Below are 17870 nucleotides of genomic sequence, written 5' to 3'. Positions count from 1 at the left end.
TGTAACATCAGAGCACAAGTCCCGCCCAACAAGCCCAAAAAAACGCGACTGGCAGAAAAAATAGCCCAATTAAAAGCAACCAGCGAATCGGAAAAAAAAAAACGCGAATGACTAGGAAAAGAAGCCCAATCTCGCGGTAAATAAGCGAGGTTGGCAACACTGCTGGAAGGGCTTCCGGGTGAGAGTATAGCCACGGCATCGGTTCCCGGAAGCGGATGCTGCTGGGGCCCCCGGTGACGCTGGCGATGGCGGACGGCGCGGAGCGGGAGGCCCGCGGGCGACTGGCGCTGTGGGAGCGCAGGTCCGAGCCCACCGCGCCGCTTACCGAGCGCCAAAGCGATTCTGTGCTGGAGTTGAAGGCGGCGACCGAGAATCTACCGGTGCCCGCGGAGGTGAGAAGGAGAAGTGCGTGTGCTGGTCTGTAGTGGGGTAGCGGCTTCAATCCCTACAATCTCCGACTGGACTGCTCGGTATTGTGTGAGGAAAGTCCTAGGTGCCAACCCAAACTCTTACCTTCCCACTTCCCCATCCATCTCCCCCTGTCTGCCTGACTCCCCTATTCCCACTCCAGTAAGAGGAGAGGAGCTTTCCAAATGGTAGGATCTCTTCAGATATAAAATGTCAGTATGAAAATGGTTTTCCTTTGCAGTAAAACGAATTATCTGATAAAGCTTTGTCTTTGCTTTCTCTGCGACTACCGTTATAAATGGCACTGCTAAAAAATCCATAGTGACTCTTGGCTACTTTTGATATTTTTAGCCATTATATACAACCTCGGGAGGAATGAATGTCGTGTATAAATCAAGGGATAACTTTACTCCCAATGTTTTTGGAACTGGGCTAACAGGACGGTCTAGCCCTGTTTGAATATACTTATTTTGAATGTTGCACCACAGAGAGAAAGGAAATTTAATATGGGAATGTTAAATAGATGTGTAAATAAGCAATGTTGGCAGTAAAGTTTGTACAGCTGTCAGCTGGGAAATTTCTTTAATATTGTGGGCAGTACAAACTAAGCAGACTGGATGAGTCAGGTCTCAAATAGTTTTTAGCTGCCAATATCTGTCATATTAAAAATAAAACTTCATTAACACTTGATACACATTCTGAAAAAAAAAAAAAAAGCTTATTTATGTTGCTGTTTGGCTTTTCGTTGCCTTCTGATTACGGTATATAATCTTTGACTTGAAGAAATGTTGCAGTTGAGCAGTGTTTGCTCAGTTTATCGCCTTATTTTGGGTTGCCACTCAGTTGCTCATTGCATCAGCAGGAGTTGGATCCAGATAAGAAATGAGCTTACCTTCTGTTTCTTCCCACTAAAGTTTACATCTCTGTCAAAAAGTTCTTTAATTTTTAAGTAATATATATATATATATATATATATATATATATATATTTATTTTTTTTTTGCTGTAAGTTTTGGGCTAGTGAATGTAAGAGTATATCAACACATAATAAAGTGACGGAAAAGGATTATAAAGACTTGTTGATTTTCTTTTGACATTTAGTTACGTACTGACTAGTCTAAAATTTGACCTAAGCTAAGTACGAGACAGTAAACCATGCGAATCTTGCTCTTTATACAAATAAAGAGGATTTAAAGGGGCATTTCGGCTTCAGGTTGATGTTGAAATTCCCCTTGCCACTATGTAATGCTAAAATACAGCTCTATATTCCCTTTTTATGAAAAAGTTTGGTGCCTTGGTGTGTTCCTGTCCAGGCCTCAAATGTGCCCCGAGGAAAAATTAAGTCCCTGAGAGTTGCTGCAGCTACATGGCATCTGGCTGATGGCCCAGAAACCAGGCGAAAAATAACTCTTCATTGTGAAGTTCCCTGTACGTACCAGGATCAGTCCAGACGGTGGGTTATGTCCCCCGTCCAGCAGATGGAGTCAGAACAGAGCTCGAGAGTGGCACCTCATATGCTAGCGCACCCTCTGCTGGAGCTCAGTATCTTTCTGACTCCAGCAGATGCGAGTTGGGGAAATCAGGATTTCCCAGAGGGACAGGTTTCTTCTTTCTTTTTGCTCTCCTTTGAGTTCTTCCTGTCATTTTTCTTGTGTGTCCTCTTTGCAAGGTTGGATCAAGTTAGTTTAAAAAAAAAAAAAAAGTAAATAAATTTCTGTTCACGTTGATTTTTGAGGAGGCGTTTCTTCGAGCTCTATTCTGCCTCCTCCTGCTGTTCTATACTTACGCTTTGGGGTAAGTGTGTTTCCCTTTGTGTTTTTTGCTTTTCAGCTGAGTTGGCCGGTGGAGCCGGCTCCTACGCGCGATTACTGACAGTCCCGCGGCCCGGCACGTTTTTTCTCGGGCCTGGGCGCACCGGCGGGGGGTTTGCCCGCCGGTGCCTGAGGACTTGTTGGGCGGGTTGTGAAGGCCTCTCCGGCCCCCCCGCGGTGCGATTTCTTTTCGGCCCCCCCCGAGGCGTCCTTTTCGTCGCGGCGTTCGATGCCGCGCTTCTCTAGGTGCGAGACCTGCGGAGAGCAGGGGTCTCGCTTCTCGAGGGAGGGGGTGTGCCCGCGCTGCCTTCCCGAGGAGGAAGGCGCCGCGCACGGCTCGGGCGCGCTCCCGACCCCCCTCTCCCCGTTGCCCGGGAAGCGTGGGCCGGCCATTTCCTCGCCAAGGGCGGGAATGGCGGCCATTTTGGAGAGGGAGCTTGGCGCGGAAAACGGCCGGGAGGAGGATGCCGCGGCTCGGGGCGTCCCTCGCCTGCAGTGTAGCCCCGAGGAGGGCTTGCCGAGTCGTCTGCCCCAGGAGCCCTCTACTTCTGGCGCGCCTCCCGGCATGCCATTTTTTCTCCCCGGATTTTATTTTAAAAATGCATAGGGCATATTTACAAGGCCTAGCAGATCCGGGGGGCGCTACGGCTGGACCTCCCTCTCCCAAGATCCCTAAGCTAGCATTGCCGCCCACCGGGGCTCCGGGCCCGGCTGGGGCAGTCCCAGGAACCCCTGCTCTGCCATCCCCCGCCTCGCTCTGTGGGAGCGGCTTCCACCCCGGGATTCGATCCCTCTGACCCTCCGGATCCGGCGCACGCGGATGGACAGACGGAAGGAGACGATCCGCGCGCCCTACGAATATTCCACAAGGAGGAGCTGCAGGATCTGCTTGCAACAGACGCTGCAGGAGCTGGATTTGGATCCACCGCCGGATCCGCCGGCGCCAGTGGCTCCAGCGGTGGCGACGTGCTCTAAGAAAGGGGATCCAGTCCTGGCCGCGCTCAGGCCTCGGGTGAAGGCGTTTCCGGTTCATGAGTCTTTCCTGCAGCTACTTACTGGAGAATGGGACGCCCCGGAGGCGTCCCTGAGGGTCACCCGAGCCATGGAAAAATTGTATCCGTTGCCGGAGGATTTCTTAGATCTCGTCCGGGTCCCTAAAGTGGACTCGGCGGTCTCAGCGGTGACGAAGAGGACGACGATCCCGGTCACGGGCGGTACGGCCCTACGGGACACGCAGGACCGCAAGCTGGAAACGTTCCTCAAAAGAGTGTTTGAAGTCTCGGCCTTAGGCATGCGTGCCGTCATGTGTACCTCGTTGACTCAGAGGGCTAGTCTCCTCTGGGTTCAGCAGCTCCTGACGTCCCAGCAGCTGCCTCCGGAGGAGGCCGCTCAGGCCGACAGCCTGGAATCTGCATTGCGTACGGGGCGGATGCTCTGTATGACCTCTTCCGTGTCCTGGCCCGGTCCATGGTCTCGGTGGTGGCAGCTCGTAGGCTCCTATGGCTTCGGAATTGGTCGGCGGACGCCTCTTCGAAATCGAGCTTAGGATCCCTTCCGTTCCGGGGGAAGTTCCTCTTCGGCAATGAGCTGGATGAAATCATCAAATCATTGGGAGAAAACTCGGTGCATCGGCTACCCGAAGACAGACAGCGGACTTACCGGCCGTTTGCTTCTTCCAGAACCAGAGCGAGGGCGCAGCGACGTTTCAGGTCGTACCGACAGCCGGGACCTCGAGCCGCCCCCAACAGATCACAGCCGTGGTCGCGTTCCTTTCGCGGGCGGAGGCCCGCGAGAGACGGCTCGGGGCAGGGGAATCCCCCCGCCAAATCCACCCAATGATGCCAGGGTGGCCCACTCCTCCAGCCCGACCATCGGGGGCCGACTCACGGAATTCGTCGAGGAGTGGGCGAAGATCACCTCAGACCAGTGGGTCCTGGACTCCATCCAGCACGGTTACGCCTTGGAGTTTGCCCGCCCGCCACGGGACAAGTTCCTTTTCTCCCCGTGTGGCTCCGAGGACAAACGAATGGCGGTTCGACAGACTCTGGACCGCCTTCAGGCTATAGAGGCTATTGTGCCCGTCCCCTTCGCCGAGGTGGGCTCGGGGCATTATTCCATCTACTTCGTAGTTCCCAAGAAGGACGGGTCGTTCCGCCCCATACTGGACTTAAAGGAGGTCAACCGGTCACTCCGGGTCAGCCGTTTTCGCATGGAGACACTGCGGTCGGTAATTGCCGCAGTGCACCGGGGGGAGTTCCTGGCGTTCTTGGATCTGACGGAGGCGTATCTCCATATTCCATACGTCCGGACCACCAGCGTTACCTTCGCTTCAAGATCCTCGGACAGCATTTTCAATTCCGGGCCCTGCCCTTCGGGCTTGCGACAGCTCCCCGGACCTTCACCAAGATCATGGTAGTGGTGGCGGCGGCCCTTCGAAAGGAGGGTATCTTAGTGCATCCCTACCTGGACGACTGGCTGGTACGGGCGAAGTCCTTCTCACATGGTCAGGCCTCGGTTGCCAGGGTCTTGGAGGTCCTGCGCTCCCTGGGCTGGGTCGTGAACCTTCCCAAGAGCTCACTCGTGCCATCTCAACGCTTGGATTTCCTGGGCGCGACCTTCGACACTCAGCAGGGCATGGTATTTCTGCGTTCCGACAAGGCCCTCTCTTTGAGGGAGCACATACGTCATTTCGCGGCCTTGCCGGAGCCCACCGCTTGGAATTATCTGCAGCTCCTGGGAGTGATGGCTTCCACGATCGACATGGTGCCCTGGGCCTTTGCACACCTGCGTCCCCTGCAGGCGTCCCTGCTTTCTCGTTGGAAACCGGTCTCACAGGAGTATCAAGTGATTCTGCCTCTTCCTCAGGCGGCTCGGGACAGCCTAAAGTGGTGGTTGGTTCCGGCTCACCTGGCCCGCGGCGTTTCGCTCGAAGTCCCCACTTGGGTGGTGGTGACCACGGACGCCAGTCTAGTGGGCTGGGGCGCCGTCTGCGATCGCAGCGCCACACAGGGACTGTGGGCGCCGGAGGGAGGCCCGGTGGCCGATCAATCGACTGGAGACCAGGGCGGTACGTCTAGCGCTCCAGCACTTCCTCCCTCTGGTTCGGAACAGGGAGGTGCGGATTCTTTCCGACAATGCGACCACCGTGGCTACATCAATCGTCAGGGCGGAACGAGGAGCGAAACACGTCTCCGCCGAAACCACGCTACTGATGGCATGGGCGGAACTACATCTCGTGCGGCTCGCGGCCTCTCACATAGCCGGGGTGGACAACATCCAGGCGGATTATCTCAGTCGGCAGCGCCTGGACCCCGGCGGAGTGGTCTCTCTCCGACGCCGCGATGAAACTCCTAGTTCAACGATGGGGGATGCCGCGACTGGGACACTGATGGCGACGGCGTCCAATACCAAGGCCCCGCGCTTCTTCAGTCGCAGAGAGGGAGCGCGGCGCGGAGGGAGTGGATGCTCTAGCCACTCCCGTGGCCCAGAGGACCAATTGCTCTATGTCTTTCACACCTGGCACCCTAGTGGGCAAGGTCATTCGCAGGATAGAAAGTCCCAAGGGCCTCGTGATTTTAGTGGCTCCAGAATGGGCCCGACGTCCCTGGTCGCGGACCTGCTAACTCCTGGCGGTGGATGGACCGATTCGGCTGGGTCACCTTCCCCGGCTCCTGCACCAGGGTCCGGTATTTTCGACCAGGCAGAACTCTTTTGTCTTGCGCATGCCTTTGAGCGGCGGCGACTCCGTCGCAGAGGCACCCGGAGGCGGTGATCTCGACGAATGCTTAAAGCCCGCAAGCCCTCCACGTCCGTGGCCTATGTCCCCGAAGTGTGGAAGGTCTTCCGAGTCCTGGTGCTGCCGGTCGGAGACGGTCCCAGGACCACGGATGGCGACGGGTCGCACTTAATACTCCAGTTCTGCAGGACGGACTGGATAAGGGTCCTCGCTTATAATTCTCTCCGGCGTGCAAGTGGGCGTCTTTGAATATCTTGGTGCGGCACACGTCCTCGCTCCTGCTCCATCCGGACATCGGCCCGTTTCTGAAGGGGGTTCAACACGTCCGGCCGCCGGTCAGGGACCCCTGCCCCTCGTGGAATCTTAATCTAGTACTGTCGGGCACTGGCGGGTGCTCCATTCGAACCTCTCCAAGGGTCCACACTAAAGATCTCACTATGAAGACAGTCCTTCCTCTTAGCGATATGCTCCGCCCGGCGTATCTCGGAGCTTCAAGCGCTATCCTTGCAGGGAGCCCTACCTGCGTATTCGGATGCCGGGATCATCGCTTCGCACGGTACCAGCTTTCCTGCCGAAGGTGGTGTCGTCCTTTCACTTGAACCAGACGGTTGAAGCTCTCGGCTTTTTCTCCAGAGGATTCTCGGACGCTTCGCCATCTGGACGTGAAGCGAGTGCTCCTCCACTACTGGAGGTTACCAATGACTTCCGGGTTTCCGATCATCTGTTTGTCCTCTGGTCGGGACCTAAGAAGGGTTCCGCCGCGTCGAAGACGACCATCGCCCGCTGGATTAAGGATGCCATCTCGGCGGCTTACATTGGTTCTGGACGAGACCCACCCAGGGAGTTCGAGCCCACTCTACTCGCTCGCAAGCAGCATCCTGGGCTGAATCTCGTTCCGTATCTCCGCAGGAGATCTGTCGGGCGGCGACATGGAAGTCGCTGCATACCTTTGCCAGGCACTATCGGTTGCACCTGGCACCTTCGGGATCCGGTCTCTTGGAGATCAGGTCCTCCGAGCAGGGCTTTCAGGGGCCCACCCGGTTTAGGGAAGCTTGGGTACATCCCACCGTCTGGACTGATCCTGGTATGTACAGGGAAAAGAAAATTATTCCTTACCTGCTAATTTTCGTTCCTGTAGTACCATTGATCAGTCCAGACGCCCACCACGCTGGGATTTCAAGCTCCTGCTCGGGTTTTCGTCTGTATGGCTGTCTTGTTGGCTGTCTTTTTTCATCAGCTAATTTTCTTTCGGGGTTACAACTCCTCACAAGTTGACTGTTACGACCTGAGTTGCAGGTCGTCTCTGTTATCGTTCTTGATGGTTTATTTATGTCAGGTTTCTTGATCCAACTTGCTCTTTGCATTGCTATTTCAGCTTTGTTATCCATGATACTGAGCTCCAGCAGAGGGTGCGTTAGCATATGAGGTGCCACTCTCGAGCTCTGTTCTGACTCCATCTGCTGGACGGGGGACATAACCCACCGTCTGGACTGATCCATGGTACTACAGGAACGAAAATTAGCAGGTAAGGAATAATTTTCTTTTAGTTTCTTCAATTAGGTTTTCATACAGCCCACTTCATGATTTGAAATATTCAATGTGCTCTTCTCATAAGAAGTTTGGGAGCCCCTCCTAGATCATTAGAAAGCATTTTAGTTTCACACCCTCATAGTGAAATTGCTATCTGAAGATAATCAGCACTAAAAAAAAAAAAATCCCCCAGCATTAAGAACATAAGAAAATGCCATACTGGTCTGACCCAGTATGGCATTTTCTTTCCAAACGCTCTTGAAGAGCGTTTGGAAAGAAGGAAGTAACAATGTATCCAGCCGTGGCGGGTAACAATGTTTGAAAGCACTTTGAGTTAAATGAAAGCGGCGAGTTTATGACCCCCAGATTGAGAGTTTATGAAGTTTTAATGGTGGGTCTCAAAATACACTTGGCAATAGAAATGTGGAAGGATTGAGTTCAATGCCAGTGGAAGCCAGTTGGCGTTATTCTCTGTGTATGTAAATGATACAAGATTTCCTGCCCGGAAGAGATAAAGAGGTTATCGGCGTCCGGGTTGAAGGAGCATTTGGTTTAATAACTAAGAGTTTGTGAACTTAGAAGCTGCGTGAGGACTGCATTAGAGTGGGGAGAGTTACAGAATATCGTCATGAGAAGATTATTATATGAAGTGGAAATTTGAAAACATACTACACATGTTTTATGAATGACAACAACTTGACCCGTATTGTAAAATCCAGATTTTCCCTGAAGAAGCCTGGTCACGCAGGCGAAACGAGAAATCTCGTAGGAATATTCGAACAGTTGTTAATGGGTCTCGGCATAGTTGTATCCATGTTACATAGGTCTGTTTAGATGTGTAATGTATATTATTGATGATATATATGTATTGTGGTTTTTATGGATGAATGGTATGTATGGAGTATGAGTGTGGATAAATAAATTATATTGATCAAATTTTAGAATTCATTCTAAATGCATAAATGCCTCACACATGATTGTATTGTATAAATTATAAATGTTTTTGTATACATAATTAAATAATTGGTGGGCTTGAGATTTAGCCTATTGTCCTCTGGTATATTTACATTATTAAATATCTAACAGGCCATACTGTCAGGTCAAAATGAGGAACAAAAGCAAAGTGATCACGCAGTAATAATTCAAATTTATATACCTATCAGCACATTATGCATCTTATTCACATTGTCCAATAAAAAATGATAAAACACTTTAACAAATCAAAACGCTGTATCTAGGTCTCCTAAACTTAATATGTATTAAGGCATGCACTGCACGCGTGGTACAATGGTCCACTAATGCAGTAAACAACTTCTTTATCTATTCTTAGGAATATTTGTTTATTCTAAACTTGTATGTAGCAAAGCCAACCTGTGTCATCTTTGGTTCTCTGGCTTTAAGCAGTTTTCAGCCATATTTGTAAGCTCTAAGGAATAGTTTCTGTTCTTTTGTCAGCTGCTGTCATCACTAACAAAAGGATCCTGACTGAAAAATCCTGCAAATCACTGCACTTGCCACTGCCTCCTCTGGATCCAGTTTTGGCCCCACCTGCTGCTACTGCCTCTGGCCCCGATTGGACTGAAGCTCTGACCCAAAATCTCGTGCCCCTTGCTCCCCATCTCCCTCCCCCCACAGTTCATCCTGCACAGCAGATGAGATGAAATTCTTCTTTAAGCTGCAGTTTGGGAGTCCGTGGTCTAGGAGATATGAGATACTGTAAAATTTTTTCTTGTTAAAATTGGAATAGCTTACAGTTGCAGTCCTATGGTTAGTATGTTCTGGAGTTAAATGGGAAGGTGTTAGGGATTTGTAGGCAATTTTTGCTTTTAGTCCGTTGAGTTTTTCCTTAGCTAGTTGTTGCTGTTTTTACTACTTGATTGCATCCAGCTCTGCTCACAGTAGATAGGACACATTTAAAGTAATATTTAGATTATTCAGAATATCATCTAGTCTATTCTTGGCTCTCTTCTTTTAGTCTTATTTCTAAGTCTTTTTTCTTTTTTGTCCTTTTTTTATGGGCACCTTATTTATTTTTTTAATGAAAGGTGTGCTTCCTTTATTAAGGCTTTACCCTCTGTTTTAAAACTCCTTCCGGTGGATGGCTCTTTACCTGTTCATAGTCTTCATACTTTGCATATATCAGTAATTTGCTTATAGAGGTTTCTACTAAGCAGGGTTGGAGAAATATTTACAAAACTTGGTTATCAGCCAAAACGTTTTAGGAGTCACATTTTTTTCCCCTCTTTTCTTGCTTTTTTTTGTTTGCCTTTATTTTTTGGTGTTTTTAATTTGTTAGTATGTGTATTGTTTTTAACTTTTTGTATTGTAATCCATTTTGATCAATCTGAATTATTAAAACAGAATAGCAATTCTGGAAATTATTTTTGTATTTTGGGATCCTTATTTTTAACTTTTTTTGTTTTGCCTATTTACATTTTTTTTTTGCTTCTTTTTGTGTGCCTTTAGTTTTGGTTTTCTTTGATCTCCCCTATTTCTCCTTCAAGGAATTCTCCCTCTCAGCCTACCTTCCTCTAGTCTTTCTCCTACCAGACTCAAACGGGGCAGTTTCTGGGCTGGAGCATCCTTTCTCTGAGTCATGCGAAAGGTGATGGCTGCAGCTGCATCTCTGCCTGGGCCCCAGTGACTGCCAGGAACTGCTATGTTTTCTCCCTATTGGTAGTGGCAGCAGCTGCATCTTTCCTCAGAGCCCACTGACGGCTGCATCTCTGTCCAGGCTTTGCTGGGGTGTAGCATCAACTGTCTCTCTACCCAGGCTCTGGCAGTGTGGCATTTTGTGCAGATTTCCAGGTGACAGGTGTTGAATTTTAGGCACCTGGGAGTTTTCCAGCTTCGCTGATAAGTGCTGTATGAGCTGACTTCCTTACAAGCGACTAGAATTTTGCTATGAGTAGGGAACACTGTTAAGAACATAAGAAATGCCATACTGGGTCAGACCAAGGGTCCATCAAGCCCAGCATCCTGTTTCCAACAGTGGCCAAACCAGGCCATAAGAACCTGGCAAGTACCCAAAAAAAGTCTATTCCATTTTACCATTGCTAATGGCAATGCTAATGTTGCTTTAAATACAGCCATTTTATTTATTTATTTATTTATTATTTATTTAAACTTTATTGAGTTTTCATTTAAAACTTAAACAAATACATCAGAAAGTTATACAGATGTCTAATAAAATTTTTTTTTAACATAATAACCAGTCAAAACGCATCTCTATTACTTAACCCATAATTGGGGGAGCTGACCATATTACTTATAATAATAAGTTTACTTATAATAATAAGTTAGCCATTTTATTTTTTTTTTTAATACTTGCAGCTACCTATTGAAGATCTGTGCAGTTTGACATCACACTCATTAGTTATCGCACTGTCTGCGGCTATACCTGAGTCCACGGAGATGTTTTGTGCAGGGCTTCACTGCTCTAGGCATGGAGGATGAAAGAATTGAAACAGCACAGCAAGTAAGCAGCTCCAGAAGTGGCCGAGTGCTAGGCATTACAGCTTATTTCACTTGTGTTGGAGGATTGTCGCTCTAAACTGCACTGCTTAAAATATTTGCTGTAGAGTTCTGTTTGTGTTTTTTCAGGATATGTTTGGGTGTGCCTTGGTGCTCACTGTTTTCAGAAAAGGCAGTAAAAAGCTCATGCAACCTTGCTGCTCATGCTCTATATTTGAATGGAGATGATATTGCATCTTCAGTACAGGGTCCAGCAGTGTGTATACAGCCCTCAAATACTATGAGCATGGTTAAAAATGTGTGGGGAGGAAACGGTGAGTGATGAGGATGTGCATGCTGCACCATAATCTTCTGTTACTAGGAGTACAAACTGCACAAAATTATTTCCTGTTCTCCTGTTTCTGAAAAACTGACTTGTGCAATAGAAAATGCACTAATAGGATCTACAATCCATATGGGTAACTGAGGCAATAAGAGAGAAAAGTAACTTGTCCAAGATCATAATGAGTAGCTGTCAAGTGTACATTAGGCCCTCCTTAAGTCCAGGACCAGGCATTTAGCTTGGTCCCCCTTAAGACAGTCCTAAAGGGATTCCTGGTTGCAAGGCATTTCTCCTGGGGAGAAGATTCTTACAATATACTGGGTCCCATGGAGAAAGAAAAGGCCTCAGATGAGAGGAGAAGAAGCTAAAAACTTTGCTGAACTATGAGAGTGTAAACTGCTGCATTTCTGTTGCCAGTACTGCTGAGATAAGCAGGCTTTTGGTTGTTTAATTTGCCTGTAAATAATAGTCTGTAGAATTATAGCCAGAGTCCAACCTACTCTGTCCTCTGGTAAGCTAAAGAACATTCATGCTGTGTTACAGTGTTAGTGAACATATGGGATTTGAAACCTGGTTTCCCTGGTTCTTAGCCCATTGTTTTAAGTACTAGGCCACTGTTTACAGGTATTTTGCGTGGGTGAGCAATGAAATTTCCTTTTTAGGGTTCCAGTTTATGCTGCATGCATTCAGTTTCCACAGATATAACTTTTGTACTGATTTTAAATCTTGCAACAAACCAGCCTGCTAACAGTTTTAACTATTGTATTGTTTTCAGTTCTTTTCATGGTTTGCTCAGCTGCAGACCCAGATGGATCAAGATGAAGGTGCAAAGTACAGGTATTGCCAGGTGTTTCCATCTTTAACCGCTTTGTCAGTGACATCAAGAATTCATCTTGCATATTGTGCTGAGATGAATTCTTATTGCATTGTTTTGTTTTTTTTAATTTGAAAAATTAAATTGGTGATCCTCTTTGTATCAACATTGAAAGACAACTGTTGTGTTTATCTGTTTTGGGCCCATGAATGGATCCTAGGCTTAGAACAATGAGATTGAAACCAGCAAGAAAATCCTGCTCCTTAGTGGATGGGTGTATCCATTCTGTTATTGATGACCAGAGCAGTTTGTAACATCTGCTTTTCCTTCCTCCCCCATTCCTACTCCCAAGGGGGGGGAGGGGGGATAGGAGAGCTGAAATCATGGCCTGCTCAGCACAAGATCGTGCACCTGGCAGACATGATGGCTCATTGACAAGACTACCCTTTTAAATTAACTTCCAGCCAGGGAGACTTTCTCACCTAGCTGCTTCTGACAGGGCATACATTTTCTTCAAATAATGTCAATATCCTAAATGGTAAAATAAATCCTTCTGGAATTTGCTAGAATATAGACATTGTGAGGGTCCTGTTTTGCTAAAGATGTTTGAAGACTCACTTGTGAGGATTCTTAGCGATTGGGATTTTATCTTGAGTATTGACTTTTAAGTTATTTTCTGTGTTTCTGATATTACCATTTACTTATATGAGAACAATTGAACTGCTATCAGCTATGGCAATAGCAGGATTCTTGGTCTTCTGGTTCTTGTGGTTTCATAGAAAGGAAAACAGCTAATTTAGTTGTCCATGAGGGCAACAGAGATGGGTGTTTGTATGTGAATAAGGAAGGTAATATATAAAAAGTATTTAATTTTCATTTATCACTTTTTCACTCCTTGAATCTGTCAATTTGTCATGAAATTATTTTTCAAAGATAATGAACCAACATAATAATCAGCATAAGGAACTCAATTTCTTTGCTTCCTTTCAGCTGAAACTTGTACAATCAGAGGTCCCCAAACAGTTTTAAACTCTTTTTTTCTTTGCATATAAAAATGTTAAAGCATGAAGTATTTCCCATTTTCTGATGTCTCAAAAATACCATCCAACATGATATTATGTTTGAGGTTCTGTTCTCTGCTTCAGGGGCTTATTTATTTTACCAGCCATCCAAACTTATGCAGCTTCCATCTTGAGCTTAATTATACCAGTTTCAGCTTAAAGGGAGACGAAGAAATTGCGTGCCTTATGCTGATTATTATAATGGCTCCTTTCCTACGTGTAGCAGATGGACTCAAAACAAGTGGGTATTGTGTGCTCGTGCTAGCAGTTGGAGACTGATCTGACATCAGCACGGGTACATATACCCCTGCAGGAAGTGCAGCAATTCAGTAATTTCCGTCTCCAAAGCAGTTTGGAGCTACCTCACGCTCGCTGAGCGTTTTTTCCAATTCTAACGACTAAATTCATAGAAGAAACCTACCTGAAGACGAGCCCCGCACTCCTGCCGGTGATACCATTCGGTCCCTCCCCCAGTTGAGTTTCCCGAGGCGATTTTCGTGGTCCCTCGGAGGTAAGGAGGCCTCGGGTCCCGGTGGCCGACTCGCGGCAGGGACCTAGCCCCCCCGAGTGAGAAGGGCTCGGGCGCGGCATAGAGGCAGCCTCGGTCCCGGCGTGGACTTGGCTCCCGAGCGAGACGAGTTCGGGCGAGGCCTAGAGGCAGCGGGTGCACCTCCTCGAGCGCGGCGGTGACGATAATCACCCTCTCCCCCCCGCAGCCGGAGACCACCCAGGTCGCAGCCGGGAAGTGCCGACGACAAGGTAAGGCGTACATCTTTACTTGTTGGTCTCCGAGGAAGCGAGGAGTAGCAGAGTCTGCCTACGTGGCAACCTGCCAAGGGGGTCGCCATTTTGCCTGCCTGATCGCCGTCGACTTCTGCCCTGTTCGTCACCGCGCAATAGGGCCGCCCGTCTTAGGCGCCAGTGGATACGCGCATGGTGATACGCGCACGTGGATAAAGTGCAATATTGGTAGGCGCACATCTTTCGCACATATTACAAAGTGCAGACTCCAGCTGAGTTAACAGACGAGATGGAGCGTAAGAGAGCCCATGCGTCAGCGGAGCCGGCACCGTCCAGAATCAGGGCATAAGCCTCTGCTCTGCATGCAACCTCAGAGCCACACAGAGCGAGGAAGCAGCCTCCCTATGTGCCTAATGTGAAGTAGGCCCTGGGAGTTCCAGGCCAGGGCTGGTCGCTGCCCAGTGTACTTGCCGGTTCCTCAGGGAACACCCCGGACCTAGCAGGCAGCGGTGAGCAGCCAGTGGAACCCGAGAGATCTGGTGCCCTAAGGCCAGATCCTGCTTCGCTCTCCTGGGTGGAATTATTCAAGGGGATTCATGCCTTTGTCACAATGCAGTCTGCTCCCCGAACGGGTCCATACGTACCGGATGACCCGGCCCCTGGATCCTCAAGGCCTAGGCACGGCCACTCGCCACACCCCGGAACCCCCACTTATGGGGATTCAGATTGCCCTGAGGAAGACGACGAGCCCCCCGAGGAGGGAGAACTTCCCTCGGGGATTGAACCATATCAGACCATGAGGCGCTTCTTTCTGAAAAGAGGATCTCCCAGGCCTGATCGCTCAATGCCTGTCGAAACTGGCTCTCCCGGGCCATGACACCCAGGGGAACCTAGAATGAACCCCCTGTTAGAGGGCCTGTGCCAAACGACTCAGCCTTTTCCTTCCCTCCTACAAGCAGCACAACAGCTACTCGATCTGGAAATGGAATGCACCGGAGGCCTCATTCAAGGTCGGGCCTTGGGATTGGCATGTACCCCTTAGACCCGCAACCAAGGAGATGCTGGCGTGCCCCCAGGTAGAACGCCATAGTTAGCGCATTGTGAAGCGCACCACAATTCCGGTGGAAGGGGGGGACGGCCCTCAAGGATACACATGACCGGCGCATGGATGCCATTCTGAAACAAGCCTTTGAGGTGGCAGCCAAGTCCCTACGAATTGCGACCTGCTGCACCGTGGTGACGTGTTCCTGTTTATCACAGGCTAGGAACAACACCCCGGGAAGAAGCGATGGAATCAGCTCTCTCGTTCCTCACTGATGCAGCCTCCGACCTAGTCCGTACAGCAGCCAAGGGAGTGTCATCCTCAGTGGCAGCCAGGAGACAGCTCTAGCTACGTAATTGGTCGGCCCGACTCCTCCTCCAAGACACGTCTCACGAGAATGCCCTTTAAGGGATCCCTCCTGTTCGGCAGCGACCTCGAGAAACTGGCCAATAAATGGGGCGCCTCTCCATTGCCCTGTCTACCAGAAGACAGGTCAAGGAGGAGCCAGCGCCCTTTTTCTAGACAATCTAGAGGCAGAAACTCTCGAGCGCTTCAACCCTTACAGGACTCGCTACCAAGCACCTCGTTCGCAGGCCAGGAACCAGTCCTTTCGGACTAAGCACACAGAGGGGAACCGGCTCGGGTTCAGGTTCCGGCCGTACCGAGTTCAGTGTGTTATGATTGGTTGCGTACAGTTACAATTATTTTTAATCATATTTTAAATCAAGTTTTTTCACTAGTATGTCCCACGGTGGCTTTTGAAGAGGAATACTGGAGGCTGAGGTCACTGCAGGGGGTATGTATAGGGTGATGTCACTTTGAAATCTGACTCTGTCTCCATTGGCTGGAAGAGTCCATCTGTCTCCACTAAGGAATATAAAATTATCAGCTAGGTAATTTCTCCATTATAAGGTACTCTGGACCTAAGCCCTTTAGACTTTTGTAAACAAAGCAAGAATTTTTAAATTCATGCAGCTGGCTACTGAATGCCAATGTAAGGCCCACAAGATAGGTGAGATGTGATCCCTTACTTTAGCCCCTCAACTAGCTGAGCTGCATTGTGTGCATTGCAAAACCTTTGCACCTCTTTTTCCTGGTATGCCAGAATATAACCCATTACAATAGTCAATCATTGATGTGATTTGAATGTACCACTGTAAGTAATTCTCTCTAGATAAATATGGCCGAAGATGTTATAACTAACACATTGTCTGGTTTAACTGAAGGTCTTGTAACAAGGCATGACTAAGTAAAATATTTGCAGGAGCTCGCCCTGTACAGCAGAGTGTTATTCCTCAGTGGTGACTGCATATTTTGTCCGGGGAGGAGGAAGGGTGGTAAATGGAATGGAATGTCACTGTGTGATGTAACACAGTGCTGGTAGGTATGCAGCAAAAGCAAGATGTAGTTTTCTTTCCATTTGCTTTTTTTGTTTCTATTTCTCTAGAGAGCTGAGGGATTACTTGTCTGGTTTCAGGAGCAATGCGATGCCATACTGAAGGATGTAAATAGTGCCCTCCAGCACCTGGAGTCGCTTCAGAAACAGTAACCTCTTTGTGTCCACCAAGACAGGGACTCTGCACGAGGCCTGTGAGCAGCTGCTGAGAGAACAGGTACAGCAGAGGCTAGAAAGGCTAATCTCGTATGTGGACTTCTTGGGCGCTGAACTACATTACTTATTGCTCTTTAAAAGCAGCAGCACTAGCTAGATTCTTCAGAATATCAGCTTGCCTCTGTCTTGTCTCTTCTTTCCCTTTCCTGTTTTGTTTTGTTTTTTGGCTAGACCTTTCTTTTGTCCTAATATTATTTTGTATATTTTAACAAAATTTTTTGAATAAAAGATTATGAAACCTATATTTAGGACTACACCACCTGTTTTAAATTTCCTTCCTAGAGGTCCATTCTTCAGCTCTTTTTGCTGTCCTCCCTCAATGCAATCAATGTAATAATTGCATGGGAGTTTTCAATAAAGTGGCTGACTGACTTGCAGTAATCATAGAGGAATGGCTAAGTGGACAATTTTCAAAAACATCAAATGCTAATATCTCTTCCTGGGGATGAAAAGTTAACCATATAATACAAATTTTAATGTTTTAGCAAGCAACTGAATTATCAGAAAATTAGTTTTGCTAGTACTGCTCCTATGAAGAGGATTTGAACCTAGATGACTCCAAAGTTGTCTAGGTTGAAATGCTATATAAATGCTATACACCCACTGAGAGGAAAAAGCATTTTCTGCATTAAGAAAAAAGGGTTAGTTGAGACAACCATACTTAAACTTGAAGTGTTATTGCCGCCACAGCCAGGAAAACTTTTTGATCAAAAAAATTAGCTAATCTGAACTATTTGTCAGATTTCCTTTGCCAGAAAATACCTGCACCAGTTTGAAACATTCCTGCTGGAATAATGCATATTGATTACAAAAATAGCTTTGAGCCAGAGAAAACGGTTTCTTCTATCATGTAATATAAGCAAAAGGATATAGCTGCACTGGAGAAAGTGCAGAGAAGGTGACCAAAATGATAAGGGGAATGGAATAGCTGCCCTATGAGGAAAGACTAAAGATGTTAGGGCTGTTCAGTTTGGGAAAAGACAACTAAGGTAGGGATATGATAGTCTACAAAATCATGAAAGGACTTGAACCAAGTTAATATAAATCGGTTATTTTACTCTCTCAGATAATAGAAGGACAGGAGACACTCCATGAAGTTAGCAAGTAGCTCATTTAAAACAAATCAAAGAAAATTCTTTTTCACTCAGCGCATATTTAAGCTCTGGAATTCATTGCCAGAGGATATGGTTACAGCAGTTCGTGTAATTGGGTTTAAAAAAGGTTTGGATAAGTTCCTAGAGGAAAAATCCATAAATTGCTATTACAGTAACTAATAAGAAATAGTAGCTTGTGATTTATCTAATGTTTGGGTACTTGCCA

The 17870-nt window shown here is 47.8% G+C and overlaps 1 protein-coding gene across 1 annotated transcript in view; it reads left to right on the top strand.

Moving 5' to 3' along the window:
* The first annotated feature begins 89 nt into the window (after positions 1-89).
* Positions 90-17870, top strand: part of COG3 (component of oligomeric golgi complex 3) — a 200906-nt gene continuing 183125 nt past the window's right edge. The window contains 7 exon segments of the mRNA XM_029602898.1: positions 90-392; positions 10818-10897; positions 10899-10962; positions 12056-12117; positions 16386-16411; positions 16414-16484; positions 16486-16551. Coding sequence (XP_029458758.1) covers positions 216-392; positions 10818-10897; positions 10899-10962; positions 12056-12117; positions 16386-16411; positions 16414-16484; positions 16486-16551 — 546 coding nt within the window. The 5' untranslated portion in view covers positions 90-215.

This window comes from Rhinatrema bivittatum, chromosome 5 (genome assembly GCF_901001135.1).
Source record: "Rhinatrema bivittatum chromosome 5, aRhiBiv1.1, whole genome shotgun sequence".
Taxonomy (NCBI): domain Eukaryota; kingdom Metazoa; phylum Chordata; class Amphibia; order Gymnophiona; family Rhinatrematidae; genus Rhinatrema; species Rhinatrema bivittatum.
Note: the sequence above shows the minus strand (reverse complement) of the source record. Positions and strands in the feature narration are given on the sequence as shown.